Raw genomic sequence first — 18,015 nt, 5'->3', positions numbered from 1 at the left:
CACTTTCCTCACCAGGCAGCAAGCTCCCATCTTTAACCCCACACTGCATTCAGGAGTCTCAGGCTACCGAAACGAAAAGGCATAAAAGGCATCATAATGGCTTTGCCGAGCATCTGTCACATGCGTTCCAAACAGTCCCTGTTTAGCATCTCCTTTCATTCTTCCTTAAACCCTAGGAGGTGGGTTCTGTGTTACAGATGAGGAAGCTGAGGCTCAGAAACTAACTCATCCGGGTCCCGGAGCCCCGATGAACCAGGCTCTGCTCTCGCGGCTCTGGGCTTCCCGACACCCGCTTCCCAGGTCCTCACCACTGGCTGGTGGGCTCGGGGCCAGGATGGCAACTCTACACCATTTGACAGGAGCCACGAGGACCCGGTCAGGGAGGGATGAAGACAGACGGGAGAGAATCAGGTATCGGAAGGATGCCCTCCAGATCACGGTGACTGCGGTTCTGCTGCCTTCTCTGTGGTCTGCTCTATACCAGACACAGTGAGGAGGCTTCAAGGACACTACTACAAAGAACTCCTTATAGCACTTTGGGAAAGTAGGAATTATGCCTTTTGCAGACTGTAGAAACTGAGGATCAGAGAGGCTAGGAGTTTGCCCAAGGTGGCACAGCTCTGGAATGGCCAAGGGAGATGCAAGCCCAGATCTGTGCAGTTTCGAAGGATAAGTATAAACACATTGTTGGGAGCCAATCCTTCATGGGTCTTTGTGTTCTGCACACCTTCTGAGTAAAGGCATAACAGCGCTTGTTCCAGACTATCTTTGTACAACAGTGATGTTTGTACAGCAAACTGTGTCTCCTAAGAAAGAGACAGCGTCCCCTCTGGGGCAGACGGCCCATTTATTTCCCAACCAGGGTGATTATCTCCCTCTGGGATAATATCTCCCTCTGAGACAAAGGCTGGGCAGGTTTGCTAGCAGTTCCCTTTGAAGGAGCGGAGTTTCCTAACTGCGGGGTTCCTCACCGTTACACAAACCCACTGCACTCACAGAATCCACCTGGGCTGCTCTTCCTGGTCCCCGTGGGACCTGCGGGGTCAGGGGCACTGATGTGAACACGAAGTTCATGCTGCTGACCGTGCTGTGAGCAATAAAGCCCTCTGTCACACCCCACAGCCTTCTTTGTTTTGCTTTTCCTAATCAGCTCCCTCCAGGGAGCAGCTAGAATGGCCACTTTCCTCACCAGGCAGCAAGCTCCTGTCTTTAACCCCACACTGCATTCAGGAGTCTCAGGCTACCGAAACGAAAAGGCATAGGGTCTTTTGGTCAGCATCTAGGGTCTTTGGTCAGCATCTTTTACATCACGGCAGGCTAGCTTGCAAGCAGGTAAAATTTCACACCCTTCACAGTTCTTGACGTATCTGTGCTAAGGTTCACAAGAATCAGCTGCCCCAGTCCTGGAAGGGAGAACTGGTTGAACAGCAGCACTCAGGAAAGAGGGACCTCGCATTAGCATGAGGCAAAGGTACGGCATTACGCAGGGCAAGATTCAGCTCCCAGCGGCCATATTGGTGGGTATATCAGGGCTAGATCCAAGGAGGTGATAGGTTCTTCTGGAGCATCATGTCTTGTTCTGAGAAAACCGATTTACAAGAAGACTGACAGACCAGAGCCTGGCCTGGTTCCAGAGAGAAGAGGCATTTGGAAAAATAGTTGAAGGAAATGGCCACATTTAATCCAAAAAAAAAAGGGGGATGATGCAGGAAGATGCAGAATGATGGTTCAAACATAGCAATTGTTACTGGCATTTGTGCAGTCCTGTACAGTGTGTACTTTTACATCCATCATTTCATTTTATTCTCCTGCCCGTGCTGAGCTAGGTGTTACTACTCCCATTTAACAGAGAAACTGAAGCTCTAAAACGTTAAGTATCTTTCTCCAAGTCATGAGGGGGAGAGCCAGGCCTGGGACTTGGGCATCCGGCTTCCCCATCTCAGGTGCTTTCTGCAGCCCCAGGCAATTACAGGACAGGCTACCACATGCAAGCTGGATTAGACTTGCTTCCGAGGACCAATGGGCAGAGTTAAAGGGAAGATGATTTTTGACTCAAGAGAGGAAGCTCAGAATGAGTAATTCCCATTTACTGACCCATTACAAGGTGCCACGTTACCATATTTAAGCCTCAAAATCCTGAGTTATCGTAAGTTACCGCCACGACCATCATCCCATTGCACAGGTACGAACGCCAAGGCTTGGAGAGATGGAGTGATTTCCCCGGATGCACAGTGGCAGGGCCGTGTCTGAGTCCAAGGCTACCTGCCTCTAGTGGAAGTCACTGCCTTGCGAGGTGGTGTGAGCTCCCCATCGGTAAAGATACAGAGAGTGACTCAGCCTTCACAGGAATGCTGGAGAGGGATTCTGGCATTTTAGGGTAGATCTGCCCAGGTGATGTGGCCAGGGTTCGAGAGCAATGCAAACACGTGAGTCAGAATTCACATGCACACAGGTGAGGCAGAAGCCACCCTTAGGTGGTAGAAGAAGGAGGCAGAGGGTGTAGACGAACCTGAGCACCTGCTGAGGGGCAGGCTCTGTGCTGCACGACCCCCCTGTGAGGGCGGTGCTGTTACACACCCATTTTTCAGAGGAGGAAAGTGAGGCTCAGAGAGCCTGAGGGTCTGGCCCAAAGTTACCCAGGCAGGAAGGGCTAAGACAGGCTGTCTTGTGCTGAATGGAAAGCCCTAGTCCTGGGTCCCACACGTGGCAGATACCCTGCAGAGGGCAAGGGAGGGTGCTGGGGCCTGCGAGTTTGAGGGACAGGATGCGGGGTGTGCCGGCAGGACTCGGTGTAACTGGTGCCTTCGGGGAAGGTACGATGCAGGCCAAGGAGGAAGGGCCTGCAAGCTGACGTAGCCCATGGTTTTCTATTCAGCTTTTCCCATGCTTTTATTGATTCCCTGCTCTTTGATTCCTTTATTAATTGTTTACCAGCTCTGGCCCTGGACTGGGCAGCAGCAATGCCGGCATAAATGAGACATGAACCTTTGCCTTCCAGGAACCTCAGACACAGGAATGCTCTGAGAGCGAGCAGGACGGAGCGTCGGGGGCTCAGAGGAGGAGGGAGGGCCAATCACTTCCAAAGGGAGCAAGCTTCCGCTCCCCCAGACCCCTCCCCGGTTCTTGCAACCTCCTGTGGGCTCTGCCTTTGCCTCTGGCAACAGCCTGTCTGAGCTTTGGAACAACTTGCTTCAGCCACAGTCCACTCTGCCCACACAGGCCCAGGGAGGAAGACGCAGGCTAACAGAGGGCTGGGCTGCGGAGGTTCGTGACACAGAATCACACCTGCTTGGGGCTCAGGTCCCCCTCCATTCCCACTTCAACGCTCTGCAATCTGTCAGCTGTTACTCAGCATTGGTGTCCGGGCCCTGGGCTCAGACCCAGCCTGTCTTAGCCCTTCCTGCCTGGGTGACCTCGGGCCAGACCCTCAGGGTCTCCAAGCCTCGCTATCCTCCTCTCTAAAATGGGCGTGCGAGAGCACTGCCCTCCCAGGGGAGGTCGTGCAGCACAGAGCCTGCCCCTCGGCAGGTGCTCAAGTTCGTCTACACCATCCGCCCCCTTCTTCTTCCACCCGAGGATGCCTCCTGCCTCACCTGTGTGCTTGAGGTTGATATTCTGTATGTAATTTGTGCTCACGTGATGTTGGTGAGGGTGACAAAGATGACGAAGGCTGGTGATAGCTTCTTTCTGGTTCCTTGACATCCCCCAACATAGCACGGGGGCCGTCCCATGGCATGCAGACTCCATGGCCCTCCCTGCCTGACTGATTTGGTTACTGGGATACACAGCGGGGCCTAGGTGGGATCTCCAGTGGGAGTGAAGAAAGGCTGGCAGGATGTCAGAGAGGGGGCAGGAGAGGCAGGCAGCACAGCCACGGCTCAGCCAAGAGAGGCGAGGGGGCAGGGGGCCCGGGGAGCGCATTCGTCACCTCCCTCAGGTCCCCTCAAAGCCGCTGGAAGCCAAGTCTTAATACATCTCTAATCAGCCCCCAGAGCTCCGTGCTGAGGCGCTGGATGAGGGGCTGTAATGGGGTCTGGAAAGGACAAACAGGGTCCCAGCTGTTGGCTGCCGCCCTGGGTGGGCCTGAGGCTGGAGCAACCTGCTCCCCACCCCCTCACCTTCATCCTCCTGGGGAATGAGACTCCCCTGGGTCCAGGTGCCTGGGATGGAGGCCCAAGGAAACCAGCCCTACTCAATAGGCTGCCCAACGTCTGGCTGCCAAACCTGACACCCAGATCACTCCCTGGCTCTCACGATGTCCCATGGAGCATCCTGTCACAAGACTCTCTGAAGGAACTCAAGTGACAATGGCAGCGTAGAAAGGAATTTGGGCAGTCCGTGCACTGTCTGGCTTTCTAAGTCTGGTATCAGAGACTCAGCTGTGAGCTTCCATGCATTACCCACATTTTATGACATTCAGAAGAGGCAGAGAAATGCCAGGTCAAGGTTCCAGAGGGAAGGGAGAAGCAGTGGGCCAGGTTCAGACTTAATGTTATATTCCTCTTCCCACAACGGGAGGAAAAGAGCAGGGGTGGAAGCATACTTCTTAAAAACACAGGGTTAAGAAAATTCTGCTTCCGGCCAAGATGGAGTAACAAGGACTGGATCTACCTTCCCAACGGAACCAATAAAAGAATGGACAAAACACAGGGAAATGGTTTTCAAGACACTGGACATCAGGCAGTGAGGGACAGTGACCTTTGAGAGATGGGAAACAAGGAATTGACTCTGTTTACTGCCTGGGAAGAGTTTCCAGGCTGTGGAGCAGGAAAGGGGAACCCAGATAGAGCCCAGTGGACTCTGGGGTTGAGGAGATGGGACTGAGAGTCTGGGGAGACCAAGGCAGCTGGAGACCATGAGGGAGAGGATGCAGAGGAGAGAGCTAAACAGAAACCTGCAGAAGGACCGCTCAGATAGTTAGCAGAGGACTGGTGAGCACATGTGCGTGAGGAAAACGCCCGAGGCAGCAAAGAATCACCCTAAAGGATGACAGGGAATAGTACCTGGCATCCATACAGGCCAGAAATAGTACCAGTTTCCACCAGCCATTTTGAAAAATCTCATAATTCACAGGGCACTGGGTAGAATACTCAGCGCAGCCTTGCCTCGGTAGTGGGAAAATATTACTCTTAGACTAAAGATGGCTCTGGTCCTGCCTAACAATCTTAAAAACAAGACCCAAAAGGATCAAACTGTTTCCAAGTAACATAACTGCATCTCAGAACAAAGCTTGAGACTATTTATAAGAACACAGAAATATCTCACATCCAACAAGGTAAAATTCACCATGTCTGGCATCCAACCAAAAATTATCAGGCATGCAAAGCAGCAGGAAAATATGATTCATAATGAGGAGAAAAAGCACTCAGTCAAAACCAGCCCAGAGCTGATGCACATTTAGAATTAGTATATGAGGACTTTTGAACAGTTGTTATAACTGTATTCCATATATAAAAAGCTAGAGGAAACACTGAACATGTTAAGAAGAGGACTGAAAGTATAAGAAAGACCCACATTAAACGTCTAGATATGAAAACTACAATGTCTGAGGTCGAAAATACACTGGATGGGATCAGCAGAGATTAGATATTCAAAAAAATACTGCTGAGCTTGAAGATATGTCAATAATAACTATCCAAAATGAAACACAGAAAAAAAAAAGCCTCAAAAAAATGAACAAGCATCAATCAGGAAGCTGTGAGACAATGTCAGGCAGCCTGATATACGTGCTAGAATCTCCAAAGGAGCAGAGAGAGACAGGGGAAGAGAGAATCTGTAAAGAAATAATGGAAAACTCATAGAACTCAACAATAAAAAATAATCTAATTAAAAATAGGCAGAGGACCTGAATAGGCATTTTTCCAAAGAAGATATTCAAATGGCCAACAGGTACATGAAAAGGTGCTCAACATCACAAGTCATCAGGGAAAAATACAAATCAGAACCACAGTGAGATATCACCTCATGCCTGTTAGAATGGCTACTATCAAAAAGACAGAGATAACAAGTGTTGGAGAAGATGTGGAGAAAAAGGATCCCTTGTGCATTGTTGATGGGAATGTAAATTGGTGCAGCCAATATGGAAAACAGTATGGGGGTTCAAAAATTAAATTAAATAATTAAAAACAGAACTACCGTATGATCCAGCATTTCCCCTTCTGGGTATGTATCTGAAGGAAATGAAATCACTGTCCTGAAGAGACATCCACACACACAGTACAATAACCAGGACACTGAAACAAACTAAGTGTCTCTTAACAGATGAATACTTAAGGAAAATGTGGTATATTGATATCTACATACATGTAGATGAGGTTATAAGATTGACATGAAAAAGAAGGAAATCTTGTCATTTGAGACATACTGGATGGAACTTGAGGGCGTAATGCTAGGTGAAATAAGTCAGAGAAAGATACTCTCACTTATACGTGGAATCTAAAAAAAATAAACTCATAGGAACAGACCAGATTGGTGTTTTCCAGAGGCAGGAGGTGGGGAACTGGGTGAAAGTAGTCAATCTTATAACCTCCAGTTATAAGATAAATAAGTTCTGGGGATATAATGTACAGCATGGTGATTATAGCTAAGTATTGTATTGCATATGTGAAAGTTGCTAAGAGAGTACATCTTAAAAGTTCTCATCCCAAGAAAAAAAGAATTGTTAACTATGTGAGGTAACAGATGTCAACTAAACTTATTGTGGTAATCTTTTTTGCAGTATATACATGTATGAAATCATTGTGTTGTACACCTTACACTTATACAATGTTATATGTCAACTATATGTCAATAAAACTGGAGGGGGGAGAAAGAATGGCAGAGAATTTTCCAAATGTGATGAAAAGTATAAACCCACAGATACAGGAAGCTCCCAAACCCTAAGGACAAGAAGCAGGAAGAAAACTACACTAAGGTACATTATAATCAAAGGGCTCAAAAATCAATAAGGAAAAAACTGTAAACACAGCCAAAGGAAAAAAAAGACACATTATGTTCGAAGGAACAAGATAAGGACGGCAGCAGATTTCTCAGTGGAAACAAGGGAAGCAGGAAGATGGTTGAATAATATCTTTAAAGTATTGAAAAATAGTCAATCTAGAATTCTATGCCAAGTAAAAAATAAACATTCAAAAATGAAAGCCAAAAAGAGAGACTTTGGACTTGGAGCCTCCGGAACTGGGAGAGATTACATTTCTGCTGTTTTAAGTCACTGTTTTTGGTAATTTGTTACAGCAGCCATAGGAAATGAATAGAGATTTCTTTAAAAACTTGTTTCAAAATGTACATAAACATGCTACTTTGTGTACCTCGGGGGCTCAACGATTCCCTGAAGCTGATCCATGGAAGGGTCCCGGGTCCTCCCACCGTCCCCCAGCACTTGGACTGCTCTGGGAGGTGGTATGATGATGTGAAGGATGCTCCTGTGTCAGCCCCACTCATGGCTCCCCAGCCTGTCAGCCGAACCACCTGGGCTCTCCATTTCCTCCCTGTCTGTACCATGACAGTCATATAGGCACCCATTCCAACTCTAGTTTTCCCACCTGTGCCAGGTGTGGTCGGGAGGAAGGGAGAACCTCAATCTTCTTTCTTCTTTTTAAAATTTATTTTATTGATGTATATAGTTGATTTACGATGTTGCGTTAGTTTCTGGTGTACAGCAAAGTGATTCAGTTATACACACACACACACACACACACATATATTTTTTCACATTCTTTTCCATTATGGCTTATCACAAGATATTGAATATAGTTCCCTGCATTATGTAGTAGGACCTCACTGTTTATCCATTCCATATTATATATTATATAATTCCAAATTATATATATATATATATTATATAGTTTGCATCTGCTAATCCCAAACAAGAACCTCAATTTTGGAGCAAGCTCCCAGGTTACATTATTTTGGGCCTGAATATTTTAATTTGCTGAATTGATATTGGAGTGACTTCCAGGGACGACATGACTTTTTATGACCTAAAAGGGACCAAGGACCTGCTCCATCCAAAGAGGGGGGAGGGGAACAGCGCCACAGTGTGGGTTTAGGGTCCGGGTCTCAACCTTGATCGCACACTGGAATCAATTAGGGGATGAAAAGAAAACACTGATGCTGGCTCCCAGCTCCAGACTCAGATGGCAGTGTCTGGGGCAGGACCTAGGCAGCAAGACCCTTAAAAGGTCCCAGGTGATTCTAGTGGCGGCAACATTGGGGAACTACTGGGTTTAAACTAGTCACTGTAAGGACAATGCAAGACAAAAATAAGAGCGAGCTCTTATGCCATAGGCATGCTTGTTCTACGGGGAGTTACAACCTAGAAACATGGCAACGGGGCTCCTTGTCCCTCTAGTTCATTCCATGCGCTGGCCCAGCACACAGTAGGTCTCTTAAATGTTCATTCCCTTCCCGAGGTCTCAGGGTCTCTGAATTTCACGCAGGATGCTGGGTTTCCCCAGAGCAAGAGCTCCAAAAGTCCCAAGTGGAAGCTGCAGGCTTCTTACAAATCAATCTCAGAATGTCAAGCTAATCTCAGAATGTCACTCACACTGCATTATCTTGGTCAGAAAAATCACTAAGGCCAGCTCACATTAAGGGGAGGGGAATCAGATCTTAAACTCCCTCATGGGGTCCAACATGTACCTCCAGTAGGTAGGGAAGGAATGGATGGGGCCGTCTTTGGAGACAGGCTACCCCACCGACAACAAAGGGATTTGAGTATCAGTCTTCAAGATCTGTGATTCTCCCCTCCCCTCCAGCTCCTAGGGGGTCTGGGTAGCCTTGCCCTCCTGGCCAGCTCTGGCCATAGGGAAATGCATGCCCCTGTTTACTATTCAACCCTCCAGAATCTCCAGGGACTCAGGGACTGTGTAGAGTGGGGCTGGGGTGTTTCCAGGGTGGGGGAAAGAGAGGCTGAGTGCCTCCAGGGCTCAGGGTCGAGCTGAGTCTTTACATCTTCAGCAGCCACAGCCTCTTCCAAGCCCAAACCCACAGCATGGTGTCCCCGCACCAGGGAGGGCACATCTGCATAAGAGGATTTTTTGGATAACTGATGTCTACTCTGTACATCCAAGAAGAGTGTCTTTTTTTTTTTTTTTTGCGGTACGCGGGCCTCTCACTGTTGCGGCCTCTCCCGTTGCGGAGCACAGGCTCCGGACGCGCAGGCTCAGCGGCCGTGGCTCACGGGCCCAGCCGCTCCGCAGCATGTGGGGATCTTCCAGGACCGGGGCACGAACCCGCGTCCCCTGCATCAGCAGGCGGACTCTCAACCACTGCGTCACCAGGGAAGCCCAAGAGTGTCTTTTTGATGCTTAGTTTTTGAGAGAGAAATCTATCTAAAATGGCATATATCCTCCAGGTCTTTTTAAGCCATGAAGAGGAATCATACTTCACAGCTTGGTGAAGCTGAAGAGACTTGGGTTTTGGAGCCACAAGAATATGGTTTCTTTTACTCCATCAGTGAATCAAACAGGTGTGCACTTCCGACTCCAGCCATCCCTCTGGCTTCTGGCCTCTGCGGGGGGCTGGGGTTTTCCCAGGGCACTGCTTCAATTATAAACTATTCCTGCTCAGTCACCTACAATGGCTCCCACTGTCTATTGATTATATGTGAACTTCTCATACTGGGCAGTTAGTACCTTCTACAACCTGGCCCTGGCCTCTGTCTCCCAGTTCTCCTGTGCTCCCTACCCTCCAGTTTCCTGAAGGATTCTGTGAATATATTCTGGGCTTTCCTACCTCCATGCCTCTGATTTTTTTTAATTTTTTTGGCCGCTCCGCGTGGCTTTCGAGATCTTAGCTCTCCGACCAGGAACTGAACCCGGGGCCATGGCAGTGAAAGCGCCAAGCCCCAACCACTGGACCGCCAGGGAAGTTCCATACCTCTCTGCTTAGAATGCCCTTATTCCCAGGCCCGCTAGGGGAAATCTGCCTCTAGTTCCCATCCATCAGAACCCCTAGCCTCAAGTACCGATGAACAGGTGTTTGGGGTGGGGGCATGTGACACCTCAAACTCACTATCTTTTCCTGTTAATGGCTTTTCCTGCACATACATCTTGTCTTACCCTCATCCAGTCATCTAACAGATGCTTGTGGAGGGCCTACTTTATACCAGGCATTGTGGTCGCCCTTTCTAGGAATGGCTTGGTCCATCATTTCTCCACTAGTCTCCAAGCATCCAGAAAGAAAATCTACATCCCGTTCAACTTTGTCCCCCAGCATCCCTGCCCCAGTGCCTGACACAGAGCTTGGCACAAGGCAGGCACTCAACATTGGCTGAACACGTGGATGGAGGCCTTCACATGTCTCTATCAAACTGCCGTCTGCTGACGGGTGGGGACATCGACTTGGTCACGTGCAGCAGGCACTGTACACCCACAGCATATGCTGTGCACTCACTGAGCCAAGCACTGCTAAGTGCTACAGACAAAGCAGTAAAAGTTCCCGCCCTTGTGGGGATAACAGGGACAGAGCAGCCCGAGAATGAAATCCACTGGATCACAACGCACCTCGAGGAGGGCACTTCCTGGGGGGAGGAGGAGAGACGGGTCATCTTTAAATATGTCCTTCCTGTCCCTTATTTTGTGTCTGTCTCAGGGGGAAGCAATAAGGTGGAAACCCAGCAGCTTTGCAGATCCTCAGACCCAGACTTGAAACCCATTTTCCTCCTTGCTAATGGTGTGTCCTGGGCAAACTGTTTCATTTCGCTGAAGTTTGGTATCCTGATCTGTAATATGGGGATAACAGTGCCAATGTCACAGACGTGTAAGTGTTTACTGTAATCAAGTGTGTAAGCGCCCGTGTCTGGCACACAGCAGATGCTCAGCAAAACGTCAGCCTCTCTCCCCATTTGGTGGCACTTCACGTTTCTGTCCCTGCAGCTAACCCAGAACTGAGTGTGTAATCAATGCCCAAACATCTGTCCACAGTAATAAATTGACCACATTAAACTTGAATTGTAAACAAAAAAGAAAAAGAAAAACCAGAACTCCATCTCTGCACAGGCTCTGCCTATAGGTACTGAAAAGCCCTATATTTATTTTGTCAAGTTACCATAGCAACTCCTGATGCTCCAGCCAGCCCCAGGATTAGCAGTAATCAATTTATCTTGTAACCATGGAAATGCCAGCTGTTGGGTGGGATCCAGAGCTGGGAGGCAGAGGTAGATATCATGTGAGCTCTTTTCCCCTCTAGAAAAAAATCCGGTGAAGCCTCCTCTGTCATCACGCAGTTACAGTCAGCACTATCTAAAATGATGTCCATATGACAGTATTTATAAACATGGGTTTAGGAACAGGAGACAGAAAACTAGGCAAAAAAAAAAGACCAGCATGGCTCATGGGAGCAATTAGCATTATGGAAAACCTGTTAAGAGACTGCCAAGACCTGGAATCTGGGTTCCCTTGAGCCAACTTGGGGATTCTGCACCCATTCGTGCTTGCGTTGGGAGCTCGCTGTCCCTACAGCCTAGATTTTGCTGTTACTTTTTAGACAGATTTCCACCATGGTGAAGTTTGGGGGAAAAGGAAAGCGTCCCCTGAAACGCCATTCCCTGGAAAAGTAAACAGCAGCCAGTGGAGCCCCTGCCACATGCCCAGGGGACAGAGGGTACCTGGGGGGCCTTCCTACCACTGGGCTCCCAACATAACCAACTCGATAGAAGGTGCAAGGTCTGAATTTGGTACACGGGGACTTACTCTCCTAGCCCAAATGCGGTGGCCCTTCCCTGGAGCTAGACTGTAACTCCAAAAGGCCACAGACAGCTCCAGCTCCGGAAAGCAGGCGTTTGCCTTTGTTCTGGCTCCAGAGTTAAGGCACCAAACATAAAGATCACTCCACGCTCAGAGCTTCAGGGATTCCCCTGGAGAAAAAATGCAAGCGATGAGAGGTCATCTGTTCTGTCTGCCACTGGGAACCTGTTTTGTGTCGAGAGAAGAGTTATGGTCGCGCCGGGCACTGATGGCCACAGACTCAGCACAAAGCAGAAAAAGGAGAAAACGACTGCTGTGCTCTGGCTCTTGGCTGGTCACAGAGAGGGTCTCGCCGCCTTCCTCGGGCTACAGAGTCTGTGGTCTCCACCAAACGGGAGAAAAGTGAGGTGGGAGGCGTCCGAGGTCAGCAGCAAGTGACAGATTACCCGGCGCCTCGGGAAGATACAGAATGGGGAAGAGCGAGGTTGCCTGCCCACCCGGGTACGCACGGATCCGGGCTGCCCCGCCTTGGAGGGCTGCGGGGCAACGGAGGGAGGACCGCAGGTGGGGGATGGGCAGGGAGGGGACCCCTGCCGAGGCCCCTCGCACAGGTCGATCCGGGGAACACTGGGCGCACAGCCTGCCCCGCCCCCGGGAGCCATGCTCGCCGCCCCAGACGCGCGCACCCAGTGGGGATGCCAGCTCCGGACAAAGGACCCGCGCTCGGATCGCCGGCGGGCGCCACCGCCCGGCCTGAACCCTCCCGGTGCGCTAAGCCCCGGCGGGGAGGGCGAGACCGTGGCCCCGAACCTGCCCAAACTTGGCGGCCCGGGGCGCGCGTGGAAGGAGCCCCATTACCTGTGCGGCCATAAAGGACAGATCCATGGTGTCGCTGCTGCCGCTGGCGCTCGAGTCCTCCCTGCTGCTTCTGGTCCAGCCGCCCGCACAGCTGGCGAGAGAAGGCCACGCAGCGAGCAGGCCTCCCCGAAACCCCGCAGCGGCGACGCCGACCTCGGCAACCCAGCGGGGGCGGCAGTTCCCGAGCCCGCGCGGCGCCCTCAGCTCCCTCTGCGCTCACGGGATGGAGGGCTTGGAGCCTGGGGGCGGGGCGGGGCGGGGCTCGGGGTGGGGAGGGGGCAAGGCGCCCCTTCACGTGACCACTCCCTGCCCCACCCCCGAGGGCGGGGCTCGGTGGAACCCGGGACGGCTCACAGTCGCTTCCCTTCGCGTGCTGGAGGGAGGGGCTGAGACACGAGGTCGCTTATCTGGTGGGTGCAAGAACCAACCCAGAACCCAATTCCAGTGCTGGTGGCGCCCTGCCCCGTGCTGTTGAGCCCAGTTCCGTAGGGGGCCAGCGGTGCTTTTGTGGGGCTGGCCTGCCAGGGTCAGGGTTAACAGGCTTTTTGCGCCAACACTGCGCCCAGAGTCCGGTGTCCTCGGGGCTCTGGAACTGGGCAGAAGAAGGTTTAAATCCTAGCTCTGCTCTTGCGGCTTGGGCAAGGTAGTGGCTCTCTGAGCCTGGGTTTTGTCATCTGTAAAATGAAGAAAACAGAGCCAGAGAATTTAATGAGATCATGAATCTGGTACATAGTGTTTTCAATAAATGTGAGCTCTAACATGGCTAATAACAGAGACTAAACTGTGAATGGTGCCTTCTAGAATTGCGCAGTGCGTAACTTGCACAACTGGTACCTTATGGCCCTGTTTTAGTCTTTCCCTACCTCCAACAAGGATCCCAAACTTAAGGCTGCAATAGCTAAAGTGAGGACAATGGCAGAGATGCCGGAAGGAGCCTGTTCCCATCTGTGCATGTGTGTGTGTGTGTGACACCCCAGACCTGGTGACTGGCCCCCAGGAGAGCGGGTGGGAGCTTTGTCCATCTTGAAGGGCTCACTGGTAGGGACTGGGTTGTACGTTACCTGTGTGGCCATAAAGGACAGATCCATATATGTCCCTACTGCTGCCTGTGCTAGAAACCTCACTGCTGCTACTGGTCCAGCAGCCTGCACAGCTGACGGGGAGAAGGCCATGCAGCGAGCAGGCGTCCCCGAACCCCCCTGTGGCGGCAGCGCTGACCTAAGCAAATGGGACCGGTACCTTACTGACAATGTTTGTGTCCCCTCAAAATTCATATATTGAGGGCTTCCCTGGTGGCGCAGTGGTTGGGAGTCCGCCTGCCGATGCAGTGGGCACGGGTTCATGCCCCGGTCCGGGAAGATCCCACATGCTGCGGAGCGGCTGGGCCCGTGAGCCATGGCCGCTGAGCCGGCGCGTCCGCAGCTTGTGCTCCACAACGGGAGAGGCCACAACAGTGAGAGGCCCGCATACTAAAAAAAAAAAAAAAAAATTCATATGTTGAAACCAGTCTGGTAGTATTTGGAGGTGGGATCTTGGAGAAGTAATTAGTTCACTAGGTCATGAGGGTGGAGCTCTGGTAAGGGGATTAATGCCCTTTTAAGAAGAGACACCAGAACAGAAGTTCATTTTAATTGAGTCAAAGTTTATTAATATTTAACTATACACTTAGCCCTTGTTGAAGAAATCCTTTCTCAACTTGAGACCATAGAGATAGTCTCCTGTAGTTTTTAATTTTTATTTTATTTTTTCATATTTCAGCCCTTTTCTTACTGATTATTTTTTTGGTACAGGTTAAGGAAGAAATGTCATCTTTTCCATATTAATAATCCATTATCCCATCCCTTTTATTGACCAGTCCAGCCCTTTTTGTTTGGTGTTGATTAGCAACACCAAATTTGTTAAGTTTCAATCTAGGTGTGGGCCTGTTGATGGGTTGTCTATTCTAGCCCATTGATTGTTTCTCTATTTCTACAGTAATGCTATTCTGACTTAGTTACCATGGTGGTTAATTTTATCTGTCAAGTTGACTGGGCCACAGGATGCCCAAATAGCTGGTTAAACATTATTCTGTATCAAACTGGGGAGAATTTCCATCTTTACTATGTTGAGTCTTCCAATCCAGTATGTTCAGAGACATACTGAAGACAATATGTTCCTCCATTTATTTAGATCTTTTTTGATTTTTTTTTTTAATCAGTGTTGTGTAGTTTACAGCATACAAGGCCTGGACATGTTTGTTAAATGCTCACCTAAACATTTCTTTCTTTTCTTTTCCTTTTGTTTTTTAGTGACTATAAATTTTTAGGTATTACACTTTTAATTTTGATGTCCATGTGTTCATTACTAGTATATAAAAACATCATTGATTTTGTATGTTTGTCTTGCATTCTATGACCTAGAACTTATTAGTTCTTGGAATTTTTTGGTAGATTCCTTGGGATTTTCTATGTGGGAAATCATGTTATCTGCAAAGAGGGACCATTTTATTTATTCCTTTCTGATCTGTTTTTTCGTTACATCCTTGCTTTGCCTTATTGCAGTGACCAGACGTCTAGGTTCAGTAAGAGTGCTGGGGGCAGGCATCCATGTTCTCATGTTCCCACATGGACCCTGGGAGGCAGGGAGGGCAATGATGAAGGTGGGGAGACCAGCACGAGGTGGTGTCAGCTGAAAAGCAGGGCTCACGGTCCTGTACCCTCACGGCTTCATGATGACGGTGTTCTCGGATCGGGTGGCTCTTCTCTGCAGAAGAGCAGAGAAGAAGAAGATGCTCTGCAGACAAGGTTTGTGCAGTTACCAGCCTGTAGACCTGGCCTTCCTCAGGGGAATCCAGACCTCTCCCAGAACTCAGCTCTGAAGAAAAAGAGAGACGGGACCAATGCAAACTGTCTGATGGCTTGTTTTGTTTTTATGTTTTAAACCCAAACGTCCCCAAGCGACACCTTGTAGTCAAAACCTGTATAACACCGTGTGTCCTTGGATGAGTCTCTTCTGCTCTCTGAGCCCCAGTTCCCTCATCTCTAAATAAAGGGGCAGGCATGGACCCCCGCCAATCTTTTTTTTTTCCCCTTTGGCTGTGTTGAGTCTTCGTTGCTGCATGCAGGCTTTCTCTAGTTGTGGTGAGTGGGGGCCACTCTTTGTTGCAGTGTGCGGGCTTCATATTACGGTGGCTTCTCTTGTTGTGGAGAACGGGCTATAGGCGCAAGGGCTTCAGTAGTTGTAGCACACAAGCTCAGTAGTTGCCATGCACAGGCTCAGTAGTTGTGGCTCACAGGCTCAGTAGTTGTGGCTCACGGGCTTAGTTGCTCCGCGGCATGTGGGATCTTCCTGGACCAGAGATCGCACCCACGTCCCCTGCATTGGCAGGCAGATTCTTAACCACTTCACCACCAGGGAAATCCCAACCTGCCAATCTTGAGTCCATTTTTTAAAAATAAGTATATGACTTTATTTATTTTGGCTGCGCTGGGTCTTAGTTGCGGCACATGGGATCTTCGTTGCTACATTGCTGCGTGTGAGATCTTCATTGCAGCGTGTGGAATCTTTAGTTGCGGCACGTGGGCTCTTAGTTTTGGCATTCAGGATCTAGTTCCCTGACCAGGGATCAAACCCAGGCTCCCCGCATTGGGAGCGGAGTCTTAACTGCTGGACCACAAGGGAAGTCCCCTGAATCCAGTTTTTAACACCCACCATGTCCTGCAGGTGGACAGAACTATTTAGTCATCACGTCCCGAAGAAAGAAAACATTCTTACATTACCACACTCAGAGTGACAAGGAGGACCAGAGGACTGGTTGTCAGCTAAAGCCTGAACTGAGGTATTTTTAAGTCACTCTATTGATGCATAATTTACATAAATGTACCCATTTTACATATACAAGTTGAAGAGTCTTGATACACATGGACACCTGTGTAACCAAAACTATAATCAAAGTATAGAACATTCCACTCACCCATAAAAGTTCTCTTTTATCACTTCGCAGTCAACCCCCAGCCCCCAGCCTCAGGCAAACATTGATCATGTTTCCATGACTACAGATTACATTTGTCTTTTCTAGATTTTTCTATAGATGGAATCATACAGATTGTACGTTTTCTTTGTCTAGCTTCCTTTAGCATGATATTTTTGAGAATCATCCATATTGGTGCATATATCTGTAGTTCCATTTTTATTGCTGAAAAGCATTGATGTCTGGATGTACCCCAGTTTGTTTATCCATTCTCCAGTTGATGGGCACTTGTCTGTTTCTAAGTTTTGGGCTGTTATGAATAAAGCACCTGTGAACATTTGTGTGCAAGTCTCTGTATAGACATTTTGTTTTCATTTTCTTGGGTAAAAACCTAAGAGTGGAACTGCTTAGTTGTATGTTTATAATAAACTGCCAGACTGTTTTATAAAGTGTTTGTACATTTTACATTCCCAACAACAGTGTTTGAGAATTCCAGTTGCTTCATATTCTCACCAGTCCTTGGTATTTTCATCGGTTTTAATTTAAGCCGTTCAAGCGGCTATAAAGTGGTACTTTATTACGGTTTAAATTTGCACTTCCCTGATTAATGTTGATTCTGAACCTTTCTTTTACTTGCTCATTATTGGCCATTGGTATATTTTCTTTTGTGAAGGGCCTATCCCAATCTTTCTCCATTTAAAAGAATTGGATCGGGCTTCCCTGGTGGCGCAGTGGTTGAGAGTCCGCCTGCCGATGCAGGGGATACGGGTTCGCGTCCCGGTTCAGGAAGATCCCACATGCCACGGAGCGGCTGCGCCCGTGAGCCATGGCCGCTGAGCCTGCGCGTCTGGAGCCTGTGCTCCGCAATGGGAGAGGCCACAGCAGTGAGAGGCCCGCGTACCACACACATACACACACACACACAAAAGAATTGGATCACTTGTCTTTTTATTACTGAGTTGTAAGTCTTCCTTATGTGTTCCTTATATGTACTGCACATATTTTCTCTCAGTCTGTGGTTTGTTAAATTTTCTTAATGATGTTTTTCAAAGGAAAGTTCCTAGGTTTGATAAAATCTACTTGATCTTTCTATTCTTTTATGGTTCATGCGTTTGTGTCCTATTTAAGAAATCTTTGCCTATCTCAAGGTCATGAAGATTTTCTCTGTTTTTCTTTCCCCCAAAGTTTTATAGTTATAGCTTCTGTGTTTAGGTCTGTGATCTATTTTTGTTTTTATATATGGTGTGAAATAAAGGTTGAGGTTCTTTTTTTTTCTTTCCCAAATGAATTTTCAATTGTGCCAGCACCACTGACTATCCTTTCTCCATTGCATTATCCCAGACCAGGACTAGATTTAAGAAGACAGAAAAGTTAAGATGGCATGTACTCTCAGGTGCCAGCTTTGCACTTGTGTGACCTTGAGAGTGCCTCCTTAAACTTTCATTCCTAGGCACCTTGTTGGCCTCACCCGCTGACTAAGTACTTCACAGGCAGATCTGCATGTTAGAAATATCACTCTAT

General features: G+C 48.7%; 1 protein-coding gene across 1 annotated transcript in view; it reads right to left on the bottom strand.

Moving 5' to 3' along the window:
* LOC309803182 (uncharacterized protein C14orf132) overlaps positions 1-12,761 on the bottom strand; it is a 36,978-nt gene extending 24,217 nt beyond the window's left edge. Inside the window, exon 1 of the mRNA XM_082619081.1 lies at positions 12,546-12,761. Within this exon, the coding sequence (XP_082475207.1) occupies positions 12,546-12,572 (27 nt within the window). The 5' untranslated portion in view covers positions 12,573-12,761. The remainder of the gene's footprint in view (positions 1-12,545) is intronic.
* Positions 12,762-18,015: the final 5,254 nt, after the last annotated feature.

Source organism: Mesoplodon mirus (genome assembly GCF_964341445.2).
Source record: "Mesoplodon mirus genome assembly, chromosome: 4".
In the NCBI taxonomy this organism is placed as follows: domain Eukaryota; kingdom Metazoa; phylum Chordata; class Mammalia; order Artiodactyla; family Ziphiidae; genus Mesoplodon; species Mesoplodon mirus.
This window is presented reverse-complemented; position numbering and strand designations above follow the sequence as displayed.